General features: G+C 45.0%; 2 protein-coding genes across 4 annotated transcripts; one reads left to right on the top strand and one right to left on the bottom strand.

Annotated features, from left to right (window-relative positions):
• Positions 1-281: 281 nt before the first annotated feature.
• On the top strand, positions 282-7507 carry LOC129820904 (CCR4-NOT transcription complex subunit 11). 2 transcript variants are annotated; one of them, XM_055878008.1, is made up of 7 exons: positions 282-1211; positions 1342-1506; positions 1783-1935; positions 6035-6249; positions 6349-6551; positions 6659-6755; positions 6992-7507. In XM_055878008.1, exons 1-7 carry the CDS (start codon positions 893-895, stop codon positions 7187-7189), a joined length of 1350 nt encoding a protein of 449 aa, XP_055733983.1. In that variant the 5' UTR covers positions 282-892; the 3' UTR covers positions 7190-7507. The 2 variants fall into 2 exon arrangements, with proteins under 2 accessions (XP_055733983.1, XP_055733984.1); XM_055878009.1 differs by having other exon boundaries at positions 283-1211; positions 6035-6237.
• A 225-nt stretch (positions 7508-7732) lies between these two features.
• On the bottom strand, positions 7733-15146 carry LOC129820903 (plastin-2). 2 transcript variants are annotated; one of them, XM_055878007.1, is made up of 17 exons: positions 15001-15146; positions 12124-12200; positions 11841-12001; positions 11579-11708; positions 11140-11272; positions 10938-11019; positions 10626-10791; positions 10317-10459; positions 10062-10157; positions 9680-9875; positions 9480-9558; positions 9264-9378; positions 9025-9158; positions 8765-8885; positions 8502-8626; positions 8278-8403; positions 7733-8120 (listed from the first exon to the last, which is right to left on the bottom strand). In XM_055878007.1, exons 2-17 carry the CDS (start codon positions 12188-12190, stop codon positions 8114-8116), a joined length of 1881 nt encoding a protein of 626 aa, XP_055733982.1. In that variant the 5' UTR covers positions 12191-12200; positions 15001-15146; the 3' UTR covers positions 7733-8113. The 2 variants fall into 2 exon arrangements, with proteins under 2 accessions (XP_055733982.1, XP_055733981.1); XM_055878006.1 differs by having other exon boundaries at positions 7733-8403.
• Between the last annotated feature and the right edge of the window lie 9077 nt (positions 15147-24223).

The following is a 24223-nucleotide window of genomic DNA, read 5'->3' on the forward strand; positions in this document are numbered from 1 at the left end:
AGATTTTACACTATTGTGGAGAGATGTCCAATTTGTAAGTCGCTCTGGATAAGAGCGTCTGCTAAATGACTTAAATGTAAATGTAAATGTACTGCTTGGATTCTTTTTTTTTCTTTTTTTTTTTTTTTTTGTATGTAAAATACAATAAAAATAAGCTGAAACATAAACAAAAAAAAGAAGAAAAAATAAATACAAATAAAACTGTGTCTGGTCTGCTGAGTTTATTGACTTGTATATGAACCAGAAATAAAACAGCGAGTGGGATGTCTCGCTTCCTCTTCCGTCTCTGACACGAAATTTTTTGCAGTGCTTTCCCGAAACAATTAATCAATTACATCACATTTTTAAGTAATGTGTTATCTGTAATTTGTAGATAATGTTTGTTGTAGTCACGAGAAGTCCAGAGCAAGCAGAAATAAACGCATAATCTTCTTTACTACATCTCCCGTAATGCACGGTGTTACCGGGGTCGAGTCAAAGGTCAAAACTCAACGCTGCAATGTTGTGAACGAAGTGGAAACTGATGGGAAAACAGCTGAGAAACGCTACCTTACTTCTTATTAAACATTTGATAATAATTAGATTCATGCTTTTACGACCAGTAAGTCTGGTATGCATTTTTTTAGTTGATCAAGGTCGAATTTGTTTAGCTGTATAACTTACTTTTACAATGACTTTGGTGACAAGCTAGCTCGTAAGCTAACTAGCATTTTCTAATTTATCTAGCTGCCCATATCTGCACTCCTGTGGAGTTTGTGGAAATGTATCTAGCTTCGTTTTAAGTATGAACTGAATAACGCGACCTACGTACAATTATAAAAGACTACTTGCAAGCAGTGATTTATCATTTTGGTCACATATCTAAAAGCTAGCTATCAACAACATAGGTACAATGACACTTGCCCCGAAGGAGCTCTCCAACCTCTTGGGAATCATCTCAGAGGAAGCTTGCACCAACACTTTCGAAAGTCTATCATCGGCCTTTCATCATTACTTCGCGAAGGCCGAACATTTCCGAGTAGGATCGGTTTTGGTGATGCTACTGCAACAGCCGGACCTTCTGCCAAGCTCTGCACAGCGCCTGACTGCCCTCTACCTCCTCTGGGAGATGTACCGCACAGAGCCACTGGCCGCCAATCCCTTTGCCGCTGTCTTTGCGCACTTGCTGAACCCCTCCCCAGTTGGGGATGAGCAGGAAAAACAACTGTCTGGTGAGTGTCTGCTAAAATATCAAATGTAATCCATTTGGATAGTAAGAAGTATTGTCCAAAGTTTTTACCAGCAGTGTGTTGCTTTCATCATATCAACTCAAGTATATCCTGATCATGTGACTGTTCATAGGATTCCTGCCACCCATTACACAGCCCGAGAAGTTCTTCCTCTCCCAGCTAATGCTGGCGCCTCCAAGGGAACTCTTCAAGAAGACCCCCAGACAGGTGTCCTGCATGGACGTGGGGAACATGCCACAGTCCATAGACATTAGTGGGCTGCAGTTGGCATTGGCAGGTACAGTACCTGAATGTATGCACTTCATGTATCTTGTATGGAGGATGGTTACAGAATCTCAGGAATTTTAGACAACTCAAAAATAGTTACGTATGATGGGGAATTGTACATTTTTTGGTTAGAAATCCACCTATTGAGATGTGCTTGTGTTGAGACATAAAACCTCTCATATCCATACTGTAGTACAACAGACAGTTCTTTACACTTTACTATGCAGCAATTCTAACACTTCATATATAAACTTTCTTATTCCTCTCTCTCCCCTTTAACCTGCAGAGCGCCAGTCAGAACTACCCACCCAGAGTAAGGCCAGCTTCCCCAGCATCCTCAACGACCCGGATCCAGATTCTTCCAATTCTGGGTTCGACAGCTCAGTGGCCAATCAGATCACAGAGTCTCTGGTCACTGGGCCTCGACCTCCACTGGAGAGTAAGTGGAGCATTTCATCATTCAGTTTGTTATTAGTCTGTCTGTTATGTTTATGGATGACATAAGTAAGGTGTATGTTGACACAAAAACATGCACTACATACAGTTGAAGTAGGAAGTTTACATACACTTAGGTTGGAGTTATTAAAACTAGTTTTTCAATCACTCCACAAATTTCTTGTTAATAACAAGCTATAGTTTTGGCAAGTCGGTTAGGACATCTACTTTGTGCAATTTTTCCAACAATTGTTTACAGAATGAATTATAAGTGAAATAATCTCTGTGTCACAATTCCCGTGGGTCAGAAGTTTACATGCACTAAGTTGACTGTGCTTTTAAACAGCTTGGAAAATTCCAGAAAATTATGTCATGGCTTTAGAAGCTTCTGATGGGCTAATTCATAATTTGAGTATATTAGAGGTGTACCTGCGGATGTATTTCAAGGCCTACCTTTAAACTCCGTGCCTCTTTTCTTGACATCATGGGAAAATAAAAAGAAATCAGCTAAGACTTCAGAGCTTTTCTTTTTTAGACCTCCACAAGTCTGGTTCATCCTTGGGATCAATTTCCAAACGCCTGAAGGTACCACGTTCATCTGTACAAACAATAGTACGCAAGTATAAACACCATGGGACCACGTAGCCGTCACACTGCTCAGGAAGGAGACACGTTCTGTCTCCTAGAGATGAACTTACTTTGGTGCGAAAAGTGCAAATCAATCCCAGAACAACAGCAAAGGACCTTGTGAAGATGCTGGAGGACACAGGTACAAAAGTATCTATATCCACAGTAAAACGAGTCCTAAATCGACATAACCTGAAAGGCCGCAAGCTGAAATAAATCATTCTCTCTACTATTATTCTGACATTACACATTCTTAAAATAAAGTGGTGATCCTAACTGACCTAAGACAGGGAATTTTTACTCGGATTAAATGTCAGGAATTGTGAAAAACTGAGTTTAAATGTATTTGGCTAAGGTGTATGTAAACTTCCGACTTCAACTGTATACAAAAGTATGTGAACACCACACCCCTTCAAATTAGTGGATTTGGCTATTTCAGCCACACCCATTGCTGACAGGTGTATACAATTGAGCACACAGCCATGCAATCTCCATAGACAAACATTGGCAGTAGAATGGCCTTACTGAAGATCTCAGTGACTGTTAACGTGGCATAGGATGTCCCCATTCCATCAAGTCCTAGCAGGACAAATTTCTGCCCTGCTAGAGCTGCCCCCTTCAACTGTAAGTGCTGTTATTGTGAAGTGGAAACATCTAGGAGCAGCAACGGCTCAACCGTGAAGTGGTAGGCCACACAAACTCACAGAACGGGACTGCCAAGTGCTGAAGCACGTAGCGCGTAAAAATCGTCTGTCCTCGGTTGCAACACTCACTACCGAGTTCCAAACTGCCTCTGGACGCAACGTCAGCACAATAACTGTTTGTTGGGAGCTTCATGAAATGGGTTTCCATGGCTGAGCAGCCGCACACAAGCCTAAGATCACCATGTGCAATGTCAAGCGGAGGATGGATGGAGCAATGGAAGCGCGTTCTCTGGAGTGATGAATCACGCTTCACCATTTGGCAGTCCGATGGACAAATCCGTCTTTGGCCGCTGCCAGGAGAACGCTACCTGCCCGAATGCATAGAGCCAACTGTAAAGTTTGGTGGAGGAGGAATAGGCCCCTTAGTTCCAGTGAAGTGAAATCTTAATGCTACATACAATGACATTTTAGACAATTCTGTGCTTCCAACTTTGTGAAAACAGTTTGGGGAAGGCCCTTTCCTGTTTTAGCATGACAATGCACCCTCTTGTAGTAGCAAAGGGAGGGGACCAACTCCATATTAATGCCCATGATTTTGGAATGAGATGCTCAACGAGCAGGTGTCCACATACCTCTGGTCATGTGGTGTAGTTTTAGTTGTATTAATATGACCATTTAAAAAAAACAAGCACACATAAAACTTAAAAGCCATACATGCACATGAATACAATCATTGAGGATAACACACAATAAAGTCTGGGACTTATTTCCATTGTGGTCCTCTTGAGACAAGATGGCTATACAAGATCGAACACAGTATGGCAGTGAAATAATAAAACAAAAACATAAAAGAAGAACAGCTATCTCATCATTCCAGTTACATCATAGGGGTTATTCATATGGCCACAGAGGACATCAAACATATTTTTACTTTATTTTTAAAGCTGTCCAGAGAGGACGTTGTTTTTATAGGCAGAGGCAACTCATTCCATTCTGAGGCTCCAGTATACAAGAAAGTACCTTTTCCAGCATTACTCCTGAACCTGTATAAGCACACATCAATCAGCAACATCTGATCTGGTGCTGTGATTGTGTGCATCCCTATCACGAGGAAAGTAATCACTTAAATATCTGGGCGCAGGACCATAAATACTCCTGTAAACCAAACCTAGTCTAATCTGGGACACCCTAGCCTCAACAGGCAGCCAGTTTAGTTCCTGAAAGCAGCTCCTGCCTATGTGAGTACGTGGACTCACCTTCAATACTACCCTGATCAACTTATTCTGGGCTATCTGGAGCTTCCCGTTCATAAGTTTAGATAAGCCCCCAAACCAGGAAGTACTAGCATAATCAAAATGGCATTGAATGAGGGCAGTAGCTAGCACTTTCATGGAGTCCTTATCAAGAAACTTGGACTTTCTAGCCAAAATCTTAATCCTGGCATTAACCTTCCCTAGCACCTTATTGGCCATGCTCACACCTCCCAAGCTTCCATCAAGGATACATCCCAAGTAGCTAACAGAGGTTTTAGTAGTCAGCACGTCACCCCCTAACTCCACTCTGATTTCAGACAACCTACACAATTTAGGTCTGGATCCAAAAATAATTTCTTCAGTTTTCCCTAAGTGCAGAGATAGCTTATTATCTCCAAGCCATTTGCTAATGTTAGTAAGCTTTGTGCTAAGTATGCTTTCCAACAGTTTTACTTTTGTGAGACACCAGAAGTGTAGAGTCATCTGCATAAAGAAAAAGACGGCAAGAACAAGCATCTTTCATACCATTAATATACAATAAAAACAGCAGAGGCCCAAGCACGCTCCCCTGCGGAACGCCACAACTCATTGGTTTTGCCTGAGACCGTGAACCATTAACCTCTACTACTTGTTCCCTTCTTGATAAATAGGACTTTACACAGCCTAGAGGGATACTTAACCCCAGTGCCTCCAGGTTGGAGATTAGGAGACAGTGGTTAACTGTATCAAAGGCCTTCTGTAGGTCAAGCAGTACCATTCCACACAGATTTCCCTCATCAATCTCTTTCCTGATGAAGTCTGTCAAGTAAAGTAGACATGAATCAGTGGAGTATGTTTTTCTAAAACCCGACTGAAAATCATACATTAGACCCTGTTTGTTAACATATTCATACATTTGCTCATGTACAATTCTCTCCAGGATCTTTGATGTTACACAGAGGATAGATACAGGCCTATAATTCCCAGGGTCAGACTTTATCCCCTTCTTATACAGAGGTATAACTTTAGCTTGTTTCATGTCCCTGGGAAAGGTGCCTTGTTCAAGAGAGAGATTAACAATATGCGTAATACAAGGGCCAATTTGCTCAGCAGAATCTATTAGAAACCTTGCAGGAATATTATCCAGGCCTCTGGCTTTGGAGCATTTAAGCTCTGCCAGCATACTGACTATTTTGGCTGTTGCTACCTTTGCAAAAGAAAAAGAGTTTGGCTGAACCCCTAACTCTACATAATACTTCTTGACTTGGTTGCTTCCATACAAACCAGAACTGGTGGGCAGCTTGCTAACCAGCTTGCTGGCAACAGAAGTAAAAAGAGTTGAATTCATTGGCAACCTCTGCTTTTTCATATACCATCTCCCCTTTGATGTTTAGTCCAATACTGTTTAGTTTGTTTTTGGTAGTACTACTACAGCCTAGTTCCTTAAATGATTTCCAAAGCTTTTGTATGTCTTTTCATTAGCTTGGTATTGTAATGACACAGGAATGATACTGTGAAGTATATACCATGTCCCAAGTATCATGTAAGACAAGCCATATATCCAGCCTGTAATGCCTCCCTGTGACCCTACCTCCCCCAGGTCACTTTCGTCCAGAGTTCATCCGGCCGCCTCCTCCCTTGCACGTGTGTGAGGATGAGCTGGCTTGGCTAAACCCCACGGAGCCCGACCACCGTGTGCAGTGGGACCGCTCCATGTGTGTGAAGAACAGCACGGGTGTGGAGATCAAACGCATCATGGCCAAGGCATTCAAGAGCCCACTGTCTGCCCAGCAGCAGTCACAGGTGAGTAGACAGGTACACTGTCTACTCAACTGTATTTTATATATTTCAAACATGACCTTCGCTTGGGAGTTCAACCTGAATGTCTCTCTAAATATTGCTCTCTCCCTACAGCTCCTGAGTGAGCTGGAGAAGGATCCGAAGCTGGTGTACCACATCGGTCTGACCCCGGCCAAGCTGCCTGACTTGGTGGAAAACAACCCTCTGGTGGCCATCGAGATGCTTCTCAAACTGATGCAGTCCAGCCAGATCACGGAGTACTTCTCCGTCCTGGTCAACATGGACATGTCCCTGCACTCCATGGAGGTGGTCAATAGGTGTGGACTTTGGATAGAATTTGATTTATACAATTCCGTTGTCTACAATCTGTTTTAAAATGTGTTTATTTTTCTGTTTATTTATGTGTTATTCTTTGTGTGCACAGGCTGACAACTGCTGTGGACCTCCCTCCAGAGTTCATTCACCTGTACATCTCCAACTGTATCTCCACGTGTGAACAGATCAAAGACAAGTACATGCAGGTAAGGAGGACTGTGGAAGGGCCTTGACAGGAGCCTGATGTTTGGCCTTTCAGTAACATTGAAATGCTTGTCTTACCAGAGGATGCATGCCACTTTCTCAGAAATTTGTAACAGGAAGTTCATTTGTGGGTTCTCCCTGCTCAAGATGACCGTTTCTTTTACTAAAGTTAGTCAGTGCTCCACTGTGTTAGTCAGTGGTCCAGATGTTTATGTAAAACCTCTGTTTCCATTTGCAGAACCGCCTGGTGCGCCTGGTGTGTGTGTTCCTTCAGTCTCTGATCCGGAACAAGATCATCAACGTGCAGGACCTGTTCATCGAGGTGCAGGCCTTTTGCATTGAGTTCAGCCGCATACGGGAAGCAGCTGGCCTCTTCCGCCTCCTCAAGACCCTGGATACAGGAGAAATCCCCCCAGAGGTCAAACCTGCCAAATAACGGTTTCATAGTACATAGAACGTGGCAAGTAGCCTGTTGTGCCAAATAACACCCCCAGGTAGTAAGCCCACAGAGGCACAACCCGCTAAATAGCGTCCCAACCAAGAGAAACTGACCAAGGCTGTATAACCACCCAGACAATCCTCACGATCTCACCAGTACCCGCCTGGAGTCCAGCTTTGAACTCAGTTACTGTTTTTCATCTCTCTTTTCTGGACAAAGATGGACATATTTTGAAAATAGATTTTGAAACTGTTTTTTTTCCCTCCATAGATTGATGCTTGTTGCTTTTGTTTCATTAAATGGATATGTAATGAACCATCTGGGTTGTTGGATTGTATTTTCTACTGAACATGGTGAGACATACAGTACATGCAGATACAGGAATGTTGGATTCTCTTTTGAATGAGGGAACTAGATGATTTATGACATGAATAGGTTCTCAATGCAGAACAACTATTTGTAAGGGAACTGCTCATACTGATGTACAGGTGTAGTGCATGTGCATTATAATACATGTGAACAAAACCAAGATGCACAACATTCGTTTTAAATTATTTTATAAAATCTGTTTCCTTGATATCTTTTCACAAATGTTAGTCTGAAAGCAAAATGGTCACAATTTGAAATTAATAGCATCAAGTAAAGAAGTTTCTATGTAAAAAAGAGCTAAATCTTATCAAAATAAGATGCTACATTAAACTTTTAAAAAAATATATATTTCCAGTATAACTCCAGGTACAGTATTATTATTTGTTTTCTGCTCTTCATTATCAGCCCTGAGTTTTGAATCACTGATTTCCAGACATACTAGCTACATTACTGAATTAGTATTGACCTAGTGAGCTGATATCTTCTGTAACCTGATTCTGGTTGTTCTACTGATCACCTCTTCATGTGATGTGTTCTGTGGGGTTGTGACCACTACACCCTCTTACATTTACATTTAAGTCATTTAGCAGACGCTCTTATCCAGAGCGACTTACAAGTACATACATTCATACTTTTTTGTACTGGCCCCCCGTGGGAATCGAACCCACAACCCTGGCGTTGCAAGCGCCATGCTCTACCAACTGAGCTACACGGGACTCTTCATGCCCCGGGCCATCAGGCAGGCGAACACTGTCATCACCATCTTAGGTTTCACCTCCACTAGGTCCTCAGGCAGGGCGTACACCCGCGCTCCGATTTTCCTGGCCATGGAGATGGCATACCTGACAATAGGCAGGATTTAGGGGACATCTTAGCTGTTGTCCTGAACATTTAATTTCATCAAGCTAGTACTCAAATGTTATCATCACATGGTACGTACTTGGCATTATTGAGCTTCTCTTCCTCAGTCAGGTCCTCCACCTTGATTAGATCATAGCGGATGGAGCCTGGCTGGATGGCATCAATCAGGTCCAGGACTGGCATACTGGTGGTTATGGACCCATCCTACAGAGGTACACACACACTGAGCTATTGCTGTGGTGTGTGCTTTATTTTTTACTTACTCTACTTGGAAAAGTAGAATGAAGTCTAGTACTTCAAAAAAGGTACCATGGTCAGGAAAATGTTAGAGTTACAGCCTACCTTGAATCCAGAGATGGTGCCTTTGCCAGCCTGTGTGAGTGTGTCGTTGACCCAGGTGACGATGGTGTCGTCATTCACCTTCTGCCCGTCACCAAGCTCCTCCAGAATGTTCAGCGTGTACCTGAGAGAAAGAGATGGATCCTTCTAAATGTGGAATTATGGAGTTGGCACTGGGCCTGCTTATGAGTTTTTCCTGATCACATGACCTGAACAGGGGAAAAAATATCTAAGGCATTTTTATTCATGTTCTGTTGCATTACCTTCTCATCAGCTGCCACAGCAGGGCCTGGGTGAGTTTTCGGTTGCCCTCATTCAGGTCCTGTCCAGCAATGCCCACCAGGGAGAACTTAGCCTCATTCTTCCCCAGCTCCACTGCATAGTTACAGTTCTCCAACTGGCACAGACAAACGCATAATAAATCAATGAATAATAATTAAATCAATTGATCAGTTTAATCATGATCGCACTGTGGGAGAACACTTATTGTTCGTAGTCTCACCTTCTTCATGTTGCTGCCCAGTTTGGAGTAAGGGGGTTTGTTTACTCTGTCCCAATCCACTGGCACATTGATCTTCTCATAGAGCTGGAAGATGACCAAAGCATCATCTATGTCCCTGTAAAACATGCACACACATTACATTAGTGTGGTTTCCAAATGATTGTAAATGGTTGGAAATGGTGTATATTAAGATGGAGTGACCTGTACTGTACTTACACATAGAGGTGGTTGACACGAGGGTTGACCCCCAGGGAATTCATCCAGTTCCTGAAGGTGCGCTCCTCTCTGGTCTCACCTGTAAGTGACAGATAACATTACACACTGGTTCAGGCCTTGTACTGTATATATGGTTTATATTATTTAATCAGGAAGAGGGGATGCTCAGGAACTAGGTTATGGTTTGGGATGGTCCTGACCCTCGATGGAGCTCCAGTCAATGTCCTGGTTCTCTGGCTTCTTCAGGGCAGGATACTTATTAAACAGGTTGGCAATGTACGCCAAGTTCAGCTTGGGGTTGCCGCGGACTACGTCGGTTGCTGTGACGAACTGTCGGCAGCCAAGACGGTCAGCCTGCTCCAACATGCACTCTGCTCTCTTTATGTCCTCTTTCTCCTGCAGGGGGCGGTAGGGAGAGATTTAACAACAACATCTACTGTATCTATGATGCATCACTCATTGATAATATGGTCACTTTTAGGCACTTTTAACCAAAAAAGAAGAACAGCACTGTCTGTTGATCAGGTTGCCTAAAATGGAATTGTAATGGATGATGTTTTCTAGGGTGGGATGACCATGTACCCTTATCCCTGAAATGTCGATGGCAATCAGAGGGATTCCCTCCTCATCTCCCTTAGGGGCCACTTGGTTCAGGATGTTGTAGTAGGCCTTTGAATCCTGTAATGCAAAACAGAAAATTTATACAATCACAAATGCACAAAAAGATCCCGGACCGACACAGTCATATGACAATCCAGTACCAACACAGTCATATGACGATCCAGGACTGACACAGTCTAATGATTATCCAGGACAGACATGGTGCGTATGACCCACCTTGATGTCAGAGCTGAAGTTGTTGATCTTGGAGCAGCCGGCCTCCTCCAGGTGGTAGTTGGCCCAGCGCAGCAGCAGCTCCTCTGGGGAAAGCTTCATCAGGTCCTCCAGGCTCTCCCCATCCCTCAGCAGGGCTATCAGAGCTGCACACACACATCATTGAAATAACACACTCATTAACATACATAGCTACAGAGATCAAGTGATGTACAGTACTATAGATATCCATACACACTCACATGTTATAAAGTTATAAAACACACCAAAACATTGAAAATCCATATTCAAATAAACATTTAACACACACACCTTCGTTTCTGCTGATCTCAATGTCTGCAAACAAGCCGATCTTGATGACCTGCCAGAGCAGGCCTAGGACCAGATGCTGCCTGCCTTCCTTCAGGTCCTCTGCTCCGATGTTTACCACGTGGCAGCCGATGGCCGACGCAGAGTTAAGAGCCAGGTTCAGATTCTCCTGTTAGAGCACACAAAACAGTATAGATACCTGTGCATGGCATACAGTATATACTGTATATAATGACACAGAAATGACTGTCAATGGGTTATACAAAGCTGCAGTCCTCTGAGTCAGCTGGTGTTGAACAGTCTGTAAAAGGTTACCTGGATGGTGAAGGGTGTGAGCTTCTTCTTGTTGATGGTTCTCTCATCGATGGTGTCCGGAACGGACTGATTGATCATCTTACTACCAGGTGAAGGAGAGGTGCATAGGTTGATATCAATAGAATATTTCTGTAGGGATTGATTTATATCATCAAGGTTGCACATACTCTAAAGTAAGTCCATGAGACCAGTTAGAAAGTACCATAGAACGATCCCATCTCCGACAGCGGTGAACAGGTCGTTAGTGGTGGGGTCCATGGGGAGGACATGCTTGCAGTCTGGGTCTTTCTCCAATGCCTTATTCACCCAGTTCACAAAAGCCACCTTCTCCTCCTCTGTCAGTGGAGAAATGTGTGGGCATGGGGGGAATGCACAACATTATACATGTAGGAGTATTTGTATTTATGGAGAAATATTTGTATACATTGGCCAATCAGAGACGTATAGATGTGTAACTTCACAGACCAGGATGTCTTGTTGTACTGATGGATTGCTCCACATATAGAGATAGATATGGTTCTGTATGCCTCATTTGAATGATAAGTGCTTCCTGTGTGATGTTGGCTACAGATGTATCTAGACAGACTGAAGTAGATATCTTGGGGGTATTCTCAGCCAGTGAAACAAGTAGGGACAGTCACCTGAGTAGGAGTGCTGTGTGCCTGAGCTAGACTGCTCTGAGGTTCCTGCTACAGCATAGATGCCCTCCTTCTTGTTGATAGCTTTCTTGAAGGTCTTAGCCACCTCTGTGCTCTTCAGTCCATGGACCACCTTAGTGAATGAGAAGAGATGAGACCATGTATCTCTGGTGTCATGTCAAGATGTCAAAGTATGGTCTGCTCTTCTTTGACATTGACTTTCTGTAACTGCCATTGATTTTGACCTATTGACCTCTGAACTTACATTGGCAAACTCGTTGAAGGTGACTTTGCCGTCATGCAGGTCTCCTGTCTTGGTAAGATCCTGGATGATCTCTCGGACTCTGTATCCTGGCAATGGCAGGTTGGCAGCTTTGAACAGGTCATTGAGCTCATCTGTGCCAATGTGGCCGTGAGAATCAACATCTGGAATAAGAAATATAGGTCAAAGGTCACATAGAATATAGCCTTGTTGAATGCAAAAATAACCAGGGACCCAGGATAAGAGTGAAGTGAGTCTACAAAGAATTTCCCTGTCAGGCTCTCACCGATCTTAGCAAAGGCTTCTCTCAGTTCCTCCAACTCATCCTGAGAGATCTGTGCTGGAGCAGCCATCTTGTGGAATCTGAAACCAGTTACACATAACTTCACCTTTTTTCACTAAAACCATACGGTACTGAACATACTCAACAGGGAGGAACTAGAATAAATATTAAATTTCAGCATTTTATCATTGTGATAATTTCAAAAAAATGTGCTCTACCCAGAGGTTCTGGGCTCTGATGTCTATTTCTTTGTGAAACATCCTGCTTCTAGCGAGCTACTTCCTTCCTACTTCTGCTAAGGTGGTGAGGTCATTCACACGATTCATATCTTTATTCATGTCTTTATTTAATCTGCCTTAGGACTGAATGTACATTTCAGGCCCCAGTCTGAGTTGAGAGGGGAGTAGATGTAGCTGTAGTGATAACAGACAGGAAGAATAGCTGCCATTCACTGTGTGGTTTCAATGAGGACGCTAAAGCTGCATACCCCAGATACAGCGAGAGATATAAGGTCATGTTAGAGACAGAGACCTACTTCAAACTAGGTCTGCTCTGCTTGCCTCAGAGGTGTGAAGTTTGGAGATGAGTAACAAATGTTTCTCTTTCCATTGTCACCCATCGCATCAGGACAAATCAGCTTGGCTCCTTGAGATTGCATCGATGGTTTTCTAAACATATAGTGTGGAGAAGGGTCTAGAGACCATTATTCATCTATATTCAACAATGTACCCACTGGGCACAGATATTATTTCAACGTCTAGTTTTGATTTAATTTCAGTTGAGTTTCTGTGACTTCAATGTGAAATCAACAAAAATGTCATCATGTCATTGGATTTAGGTTAAAAGTTGGGTAAAAACGTTTTTTTATATCCCTTATGTTGATGACTTTTTGCAAATCCAATTAGTTTTCCACGTTGATTCAGCATAACATTACAATTTTTTGTTGAAATGATGTGTAAAAAAGTTGATTCAACCACTTTTTGCCCAGTGGGTATGTAGTAGCACAGTTTTGAATGCTCAAATAAGTAAAAACAAGGAAATCCGGGTTTTGTTCCCTTTCTCACACTATAGCTATAGAGGTCAGAAACAGAAGTGAAACTGATGTCTTTACACACCATGGCTCAAAATTACCAGCTTTGTCACTTTGTAAGCATTACATTCCAATCAGCACTGAAACACACTCTGATTATTCAATAAACCACACACTGGATGGCACAGTGTAATGTTCACTAATCTAACTATAGGATATTACTGCCTTTTTAGGGCTGACATTTACCCAGACTTTATTTTAAAAAAAATAATAATAATAATGAACCTTTATTTAACTAGGCAAGTCAGTTAAGAACAAATTCTTATTTACAATGACGGCCTACCGGAGAACAGTAGGTTAACTGCCTTGCTAAGGGGCAGAACTACAGAGACTCGATCCAGCTACCTTTCAGTTACTGGCCCAACGCTCTAACCACTAGGCTACCTGCCTTTTAGATGATGAAGTAAATGTGTCTTTGCAATTTGATCATGAGGGGTGTTATCTTTCCTCAAGAAAATCCAGTTCCTTGATTTGAAATCCTTAAAACCATCATCAATCATCAAGGATTACCTGTGGTCTCAGCCACTAAAATCATCAAGGGCCTTTATGGAAGTAAAACTGCAATACCCACAAACATCAGTCATGGTACCGCGGATTTCACATGCAAATCTTGGTCATTACTGTTTATTTAATGAAAATAACTCCAAAATATATTTGTTATCTGAGCCTCCTTTGGCCCTTGAAATGCTCAGTCTGATCATGTGGATGTTAGGAAACAAATGTTAAGATATTTACATGCACAGCCCTGATCGGCTGATAGGATGGTCTAGAGCCCACCACCTTACCCAGATGAACAGTCATTGGTCTATTATAATCAAGATGTGGGCCAAAAGATTTGCACCACCTAAACAGGCTGAAATTTCAGGCATAAAAAAACAGCTCTTACACAAAAAGGGCATTATCACCTTTTGCACAATTTAAGAGTGTTATTTCGACCTCATAGTTTGTAAATATCGTTAAAAAAAAAGGAAAATTAAGTTAACTGCACTGCCCCTTTAAGTGTAGTGTGTTATTAATTATTCAAGCACTATTGAAAGACAACATACAGTATGTATTATTTATTGTTCATAATTTCTAAATGAATACAGAAGTGGTGAGTTGAAGATTACAGATGTGTATGTGCCAGCAAATTCCACATGCTTAACATGTAAGCACACATTATTGGATGACTAGTGATGAGATGTTGGAAACTTTTAGAAAATGTAAATGTTTAACTATGTTACTGTTGGCTTTCACATGTTAGAATTTTCAGCAGTTGCAGCAAGGCTAACCACAACCCAACTAACTTCCTGTTTAAACACTATGCAATGATTTAGACTACTTCTGGTCTCTGCCACCATGCTGATACTAAAACTAAAGTCATGACATGGCAATGCTTCTCTTGTGAACATCAGAATTCACTATAGGGCTATATAACAACTTGTGTAATACTGTATCAATGTATTGTGTGACTGTGTAACAACAATCCTTGGATGATAAAGTAGCAAGAGGATACTTTATGATTATTAAGCATATTGTTAGGCTACTGTAAATCAATGCAAACTACAGATGCTGCCCTCAGATCCAGGAAGACACCATCTATTAACACACAGGACCATCTGTGAACACTTGTGGACTGTTAAAGCAACAGAAACTCATCATCCTTATCATCATCATTCATCTTCATCCTCATCAAAATCAACATGCAGTCACAGACCATCTTCCCTGTAGATTCAATGAAATACTGACACATGCAGAGGCACACACAGACACTGACACAGAGAGGCCCCAAGGTCAAGAGATTGAATTACCTTAGGGAGGTGAGTTGACTGGAAGGCCTGTCTTTGTGGTTTCTGACTCACTCTCCTTCCTTCAGTGTGTCTGCTGCTCTCACTGCTTGACAGGCAGTGCACTGTCTCTCCCTCAGAATCAACTGACAACGAATCTATTCAAATGTACTAGGAAGGAAGTGACATGCAACCTAGGACAACTTCACTAAGAGAAATGAAAGACGTTGTGTCTTTATATGGCAATCTGCTGCCTGCCACGGAGTTATCAAGTGGGAGCAAGCTGGGCCTGCTCTGAGGTTGCCCCAATGAAAAAAATAAATTAAAAAAACTGCAAAATATTCCAGTAGCCTAAAACTGATTTATTTGGTTCCTCCACATTGCTTAAGTGAAAGATAGATAATTTATGGCATTTATGGCAGTCGTGCAAGTTGAGCCTGCTCTGAGAATTTATTTGACTCATAACTACCTAAAACTGATCTTTCTGGTTCCTCCCCATTGTTTAAGTGAAAAAATGACAAATTATGGCATTTATGGCAGTTGGGCAAGTTGAGCAACTCCAGCACCTGCAAAAATGTTCCTGGATGTGCATATGTTCTTCAGCTTTTGTCAGGCAAGTTGAGCTGAGAATATATTTTACTGATAAAAGCCAATACTTATTTTTCACACTTCATATAACATTGTCATACTGTCATGGCCGTCGTAAGAAGTGGATTAAAGTGCAGCGTGGTGAGCGTACATATTCCTTTTATTAGAAATGACGCCGACAAAAACAACAAACAATACAAAACAACCGTGAAGCTTAAGGGCTATGTGCCACAAACAAAGTTAACTTCCCACACTGAAAGGAGGGAAAAGGGCTACCTAAGAATGGTTCCCAATCAGAGACAACGATAGACAGCTGTCCCTGATTGAGAACCATACCCAGCCAAAACATAGAAATACAAAATCATAGCAAACAAAAACATAGAATGCCCACCCCAAATCACACTCTGACCAAACCAAATAGAGACATAAAAAGGCTCTCTAAGGTCAGGGCGTGTGTAACGGCGTTCCTCTCTCTCTTCATAAGAAGAGGTGGAGTAGTGATCGAGCCAAGGCGCAGCGGGTTGTGAATACATGATGATTTATTAAATAAACAAAACAGACAAAGACGAAAACGAACTATACTTGATATAACTAACAAAATAACAAAACGATGTAGACAGACCTGAATAAACGAACTTACAAATACACGAAGCACGCTGACACAGGAACAGACTACATAAACGCACGAACAAACCGAAACATTCCCGTATGGTGTAACATCGACACAGACACAGGAGACAATCACCCACAAACAAACAGTGAGAACACCCTACCTAAATATGACTCTTAATTAGAGGAGAACGCAAAACACCTGCCTCTAACTAAGAGCCATACCAGGCAACCAAAACCAACATAGAAACAGATAACATAGACTGCCCACCCAAAACACATGCCCTGACCTAAACACATACAAAAACAACATAAAACAGGTCAGGACCGTTACAGAAACCCCCCCCCCTCAAGGTGCGAACGCCGGGCGCACCAGCACAAAGTCCAGGGGAGGGTCTGGGTGGGCAGTTGACCACGGTGGTGGCTCCGGCTCTGGACGCTGTCCCCACACCACCATAGTCACTCCCCGTTTCTGTCTTCCCCTCCCAATGACCACCCTAAAACTCACATCCCCTAAATAAACGGCCAGCACCAGGACAAGGGGCAGCACCGGGACAAGGGGCAGCACCGGGACAAGGGGCAGCACCGGGACAAGGGGCAGCACCGGGACAAGGGGCAGCACCGGGACAAGGGGCAGCACCGGGACAAGGGGCAGCACCGGGACAAGGGGCAGCACCGGGACAAGGGGCAGCACCGGGACAAGGGGCAGCACCGGGACAAGGGGCAGCACCGGGACAAGGGGCAGCACCGGGACAAGGGGCAGCACCGGGATAAAGACAAGCACCGGGATAAGGGCCAGCACCGGGACAAGGGCCAGCACCGGGACAAGGGCCAGCACCGGGACAAGGGGCAACACCGGGACAAGGGGCAACACCGGGACAAGGGGCAACACCGGGACAAGGGGCAGGTCCCGGCTGATATACTCTGGCAGATCCTGGCTGAGGGACTCTGGCAGGTCTATGCAGGCTGACGGCTCTCGACGCTCATGGCGGGCTGACGGCTCTCGACGCTCATGGCGGGCTGACGGCTCTCGACGCTCATGGCGGGCTGACGGCTCTCGACGCTCATGGCGGGCTGACGGCTCTCGACGCTCATGGCGGGCTGACGGCTCTCGACGCTCATGGCGGGCTGACGGCTCTCGACGCTCATGGCGGGCTGACGGCTCTCATGGCGGGCTGACGGCTCTCGACGCTCATGGCGGGCTGACGGCTCTCGACGCTCATGGCGGGCTGACGGCTCTCGACGCTCATGGCGGCCTGACGGCTCTCGACGCTCATGGCGGGCTGACGGCTCTCGACGCTCATGGCGGGCTGACGGCTCTCGACGCTCATGGCGGGCTGACGGCTCTCGACGCTCATGGCGGGCTGACGGCTCTCGACGCTCATGGCTCTCTGACGGCTCTGGCTGCTCATGGCTCTCTGGCGGCTCTGGCAGATCCTGTCTGGTTGGCGGCTCTGGCAGATCCTGTCTGGTTGGCGGCTCTGGCAGATCCTGTCTGGTTGGCGGCTCTGGCAGATCCTGTCTGGTTGGTGCCTCTGGCAGATCCTGTCTGGCGGGCGGCTCTGGCAGATCCTGTCTGGCGGGCGGCTCTGGCGGCTCCTGTCTGGCGGGCGGCTCTAGCGGCTCCTGTCTGGCGGACGGCTCTGTAGGCTCATGGCAGACGGGCGGCTTTGCAGGCTCATGGCAGACGGGCGGCTTTGCAGGCTCATGGCAGACGGATGGCTCAGACGGCGCTGGGGAGACGGATGGCTCAGACGGCGCTGGGGAGACGGATGGCTCAGATGGCGCTGGGGAGACGGATGGCTCAGATGGCGCTGGGGAGACGGATGGCTCTGGCCGGATACGGCGCACTGTAGACCTGGTGCGTGGTGCCGGAACTGGAGGCACCGGGCTAAGGATAAGCACCTTCCTACTAGTGCGGGGAGCAGGGACAGGGCACACTGTACTCTCAAAGCCTACTCTATCCCTGATGCGAGGTACCGGCACTGGTGACACCGGGCTGAGGACAAGCACATCAGGATTAGTAGGGAGAGAAGATACAGTGTGTTCAGGGCTCTGGAGACGCACAGGAGGCTTAGTGCGTGGTGCCGGAACTGGAGGCACCGAACTGGATACACGCACTACAGAGAGAGTGCGTGGAGGAGGAACTGGGCTCAGGAGACGCACTGGTAGCCTAGTGCGTAGTATAGGCACTGTAGGTACTAGGCTGGGGCGGGGAGGTGGCGCCGGAAATACCGGACCGTGGAGGCGTACTGGCACTCTTGAGCATTGAGCCTGCCCAACCTTACCTGGTTGAATACTCCCGGTTGCCCGACCAGTGCGGGGAGGTGGAATAACCCGCACCGGGCTATGTAGGCGAACCGGGGAAACCATGCGTAAGGCAGGTGCCATGTATGCCGGCCCGAGGAGACGCACTGGAGACCAGACGCGTTGAGCCGGCCTCATGACACCTGGCTCAATACCCAATCTAGCCCTACCAGTGCGGGGAGGTGGAATAACCCGCACTGGGCTATGCACTTGTACAGGAGACACCGTGCGCTCTACTGCGTAACACGGCGCCTGCCCGTACTCCCGTTCTCCACGGTAAGCCTGGGAAGTGGGCGCAGGTCTCCTACCTGCCCTTGGCCCACTACCTCCTAGCCCCCCCAAGAAATTTTTGGGAATTACTTACGGGCTTTTTGGGCTTCCGTGCCAGACGCGTTCCCTCATAGCTCCGGTTCCTCTCTCCGGTAGCCTCTGCTCTCCCCAGTGCCTCCAGCTGCTCCCATGGCTTTTCGGGCTTCCAGCCACGTCTCCTTGCTGCCTCCTCAAACCACCGCTCCTGGGCTTTAGCTGCCTCCCTCTCTTCCTGAGAGCGGCGATTCTCTCCTGCCTTAGCCCAGGGACCTTCTCCATTCAATATCTGCTCCCAAGTCCAGAAATCCTTGTTTTCCTGTCCCTTACTCCAATTACTCCGCTGCTTGGCTCTGGAATGGTGGGTGATTCTGTAACAGCGTTCCTCTCTCTCTCTTCATAAGAAGAGGTGGAGTAGTGATCGAGCCAAGGCGCAGCGGGTTGTGAATACATGATGATTTATTAAATAAACAAAACAGACAAAGACGAAAACGAACTATACTTGATATAACTAACAAAATAACAAAACGATGTAGACAGACCTGAATAAACGAACTTACAAATACACGAAGCACGCTGACACAGGAACAGACTACATAAACGCACGAACAAACCGAAACATTCCCGTATGGTGTAACATCGACACAGACACAGGAGACAATCACCCACAAACAAACAGTGAGAACACCCTACCTAAATATGACTCTTAATTAGAGGAGAACGCAAAACACCTGCCTCTAATTAAGAGCCATACCAGGCAACCAAAACCAACATAGAAACAGATAACATAGACTGCCCACCCAAAACACATGCCCTGACCTAAACACATACAAAAACAACATAAAACAGGTCAGGACCGTTACAGCGTGACACATACATACCTTTTCTGCCATATTTGCATTGGCATACTCTCAGGGTTGGGGATTAACGGATTACATGTAATGTTACGAAAAACAGTAACTGTAATCCGTTAAGTTACCAGCAAAAATCTTGTAATCAGATTACAGATACTTTTGAAAAACTATATGATTACTTTGAGGATTACTTTTAAATTCAGAAAGGATGCTTGCGAAAAAAAATCTTTGACACTTCTCGGTTTTCTCAAAGACATTCATATCAGCATTGACAAAAAGGGCAAGTTTAAGTTTGTTCCACCTGAATGAGTCTGACCACAAGTCAGAGACCACTATGATGACACACCAAATGTGTTTGATGGATCGCGGGAAAAGGGGCAGGAATAGGCTTTTGTAGGCTATGGCTTCCAATGGTGCAACAGCTGTCGGCATCCAAAGATTATCCAACTTGAATAAACGCTTGGAGGTAAGGATGACAGCGGTGTAGTCAACGGTGATACGAATATCACTTATTATTTATATCTACATAGCGCATTGATGTGAATCACACTGCTGCTCTCACATCAACACCATCATGCCAGAAACCCTAGATCCACTTCAATTCGCATACTACCCCAAAAGATCCACAGATGACGCAATCTCAATCGCACTCCACACTGCCCTAGCCCACCTGGAGAAAAGGAACACCTATGTGAGAAGGCTGTTCATTGACTACAGCTCAGCGTTCAACACCATAGTGCCCACTAAGCTCATCACTAAGATAAGGACCCTGGGACTAAACACCTCCCTCTGCAACTGGATCCTGGACTTCCTGACGGGCCGCCCCCAGGTGGTAAGGGTAGGCAACAACACATCTGCCACGCTGATCCTCAACACTGGGGCCCCTCAAGGGTGGGGCTTAGTACCCTCCTGTACTCCCTGTTCACCCACGACTGTGTGGCCAAGCACGACTTCAATACCATCATTAAGTTTGCTGACGACACAACAGTGGTAGGTAGGCCTGATCACTGACAACAATGAGACAGCCTACAGGGAGGAGGTCAGAGACCTGGCAGTGTTGTGCCAGGACAACAACCTCTCTCGCAATGTGAGCAAGACAAAGGAGCTGATCATGGACTATTGGAAAAGGAGGGCCGTACAGGCCACCATTAACATCGACAGGACTGAAGTGGAGCGGGTCGAGAGCTTCAAGTTCCTTAGTGTCCACATCACAATCAAACTATCATGGTCCAAACACACCAAGACAGTTGTGAAGAGGGCACGACAACACCTTTTCCCCCTCAGGAGACTTGGCATGAGTCCCCAGATCCTCAAAAAGTTCTACAGCTGCACCATCGAGAGCATCCCGACTGGTTGCAATACCGCCTGGTATGGCATCTGACCGGAAGGCGCTACAGAGGGTAGTGCGTACGGCCCAGTACATCACTAGGGCCAAGCTTCCTGACATCCAGGACCTATATACTAGGCGGTGTTAGAGAAAACCCCCAAAAATTGTCAAAAACTCCAGTCACCCAAGTCATAGACTGTTCCCAAGTCATGGACTGTTCTCTCTGCTACCGCACGGCAAGCAGTACCGGAGCGCCAAGTCTGGGACCAAAAGGCTCCTTAGCAGCTTCTACCCCCAAGCCATAAGACTGCTGAACAACTAAACTAATCAAGTGGCCACACGGACTATTTACATTGCTGCTACTCGCTGTTAATTATCTATGCATAGTCACTTTACAAATGACCTCCATTAACCTGTACCCCAGCACATTAACCCGGTACCCGTACCCCCTGTATATAGTCTTGTTATTGTTATGTACATTTCTTGTGTTGCCTATTGATCGATTCGATTTTTTTACTTTAGTTTATTTAGTACATATTTTATTAAATGTATCAAATTTTATTGGTCACATACACACGGTTAGCAGATGTTATTGCGAGTGTAGTGAAATGCTTGTGCTTCTAGTTCCGACAGTGCAGCAATATTTAACAAGTAATCTAACAATTCCACAACAACTACCTAATCCACACAAATCTAAGTAAAGTGATGGAATAAGAATATGTACATATAAATATATGGATGAGCAATGACAGAGTGGCATAGGCAAAATGCAATAGATTGTATAAAATACAGTATATACATAAGGGATGAGTAATGCAAGATATGTAAACATTATTAAAGTGGCATTATTACAGTAACTAGTGATCTATTTATTAAAGTAGCCAATGATTTCAAGTCCGTGTGTAGGCAGCAGCCTCTCTGTGTTAGTGATGGCTTTTTAACAGTCTGATGGCCTTGAGATAGAAGCTATTTTTCAGTCTCTCGGTCCCAGCTTTGATGCCTCTGTACTGACCTCGCTTGCTGGATGGTAACGGGGTGAACAGGCAGTGGCTCGGGTGGTTGTTGTCCTTGATGATCTTTTTGGCCTTCCTGTGACATCGGGTGCTGTAGGTGTGCTGGAGGGCAGGTAGTTTGCCCCCAGTGATGAGTTGTGCAGACTGCAAAACCCTCTGGAGAGGCCTTGCGGTTGCGGGCGGTGCAGTTGCCGTACCAGGCGGTGATACAGCCCGACAGGATGCTCTCAATTGTGCATCTGTAAAAGTTTGTGAGGGTTTTAGGTGACAAGCCACATTTCTTCAGCCTCCTGAGGTTGAAGAGGCGCTGCTGCGCCTTCTTCACCACACTGTCTGTGTGGGTGGGTGGACCATTTCAGTTTGTCTGTGATGTGCACGCCAAGGAACTTTCCACCTTCTCCACTGCTGTCCCGTCGATGTGGATAGGGGGGGTTCTCCCTCTGCTGTTTCCTGAAGTCCACGATCATCCCCTTTGTTTTGTTGACTTTGAGTGGGAGGCATTTTCCTGACACCACACACCGAGTGCCCTCACCTCCTCCCTGTAAGCTGTCTTGTCGTTGTTGGTGATCAAGCCTACTACTGTTGTGTCATCTGCGAACTTGATGATCGAGTTGGAGACGTGCATGGCCACGCAGTCATGGGTGAACAGAGAGTACAGGAGGGGGCTGAGCATGCACCATTGTGGGGTTCCAGTGTTGAGAATCAGCGAAGTGGAGATGGTGTTTAATACCTTCACCATCTGGGGGCGGCCTGTCAGGAAGTCCAGGACCCAATTGCACAGGGTGGGGTTGAGACCCAGGGCCTCAAGCTTAATGATGAACTTGGAGGGTACTATGGTGTTGAATGCTGAGCTGTAGTCAATGAACAGCATTCTTATTTTGGTATTCCTCTTGTCCAGTTGGGATAGGGCAGTGTGCAGTGTGATGTCGATTGGGTCATCTGTGGACCTATTGGGGCGGTAAGCAAATTACAGTGGGTCTAGGGTGACAGGTAAGATGGAGGTGATATGATCCTTGACTAGTCTCTCAAAGCACTTCATGATGACAGAAGTGAGTGCTTCGGGGCGATAGTCATTTAGTTCAGTTACCTTTTCCTTCTTGGGAACAGGAACAATGGTGGCCATCTTGAAGCATGTGGGGACAGCAGAATGGAATAGGGAGAGATTGAATATGTCCGTAAATACACCAGCCAGCTGGTCTGTGCATGGTCTGAGGACGCGGCTAGGGATGCCGTCTGGGCTGCAGCCTTGCGAGGGTTAACACATTTAAATGTCTTACTCACGTCGGCCACGGAGAAGGAGAGCCCACAGTCCTTGGTAGTGGGCCGCGTTGGTGGCACTGTATTATCCTCAAAGCGGGCAAAGAATGTGTTAAGTTTGTCTGGAAGCAAGACGTCTGTGTCCGTGACGTGGCTGGTTTCTTTTTGTAGTCCGTGATTGTCTGTAGACCCTGCCACATTCGTCCACATACACCTGTTGTATTCGGTGCATGTGACAAATAAACATTTATTTGATTTGATTTAGCTATTTGCGCCTTACGGATTTGGGTTGTTACGGGTGATTGTTCACAAATCTAAATGTGTATTTGAATCCAATAATGGTTGAATTCAAGAAGTTTAAGCTGCCTATCAATCATAGTTTTTGAAACCAGTGGACAGCCAGTGAAATATGTGCTTGTGCAACAAATGCATAGTGCAGATCCCAGCCTATGGAATAAAAGTGGGGCTTTTATTGGTTACATTTCTCCAGTCAAAGTGTCACAAACAAAAAGGTAAACAATAGGCCTATAGCAAATACAGCACATGGCATTAATTTTTCACATGTAAATAGCACTTTTCAGTAGTGCTCATACATGCCATTCCATGAGCACAGCATTTATTTTTCAACTCGAATCAATGAGCCCAATCAGTCCTCCATGACAACAAAATCATAAACAACAGAGTAGGGCTGGCTAATAAGTCCTTCGTTTTCTGGTTATGCTCAGGTAAAACAATTTGGCTAATCTATACTTCCATATTTCCAAGTCCTATTCTTGAAGATCAAGGGGTATCATATTTATTGGAATGACTGGAATTCTGATAGACTTTTGTTTTTAATGTAAAATTACAATTTAATCGTATTATTATTATTAAAAAGCGATGGGTTAGAAGAAGCCTACATAACCATAAAGTAAAATTTAACATCCATATATTGCCAGCTATGTAAACTTTAACATAGATTTATCCTGCAATAGATGTCGTTCAAT

This window comes from Salvelinus fontinalis, chromosome 23, assembly GCF_029448725.1.
Source record: "Salvelinus fontinalis isolate EN_2023a chromosome 23, ASM2944872v1, whole genome shotgun sequence".
NCBI lineage: Eukaryota > Metazoa > Chordata > Actinopteri > Salmoniformes > Salmonidae > Salvelinus > Salvelinus fontinalis.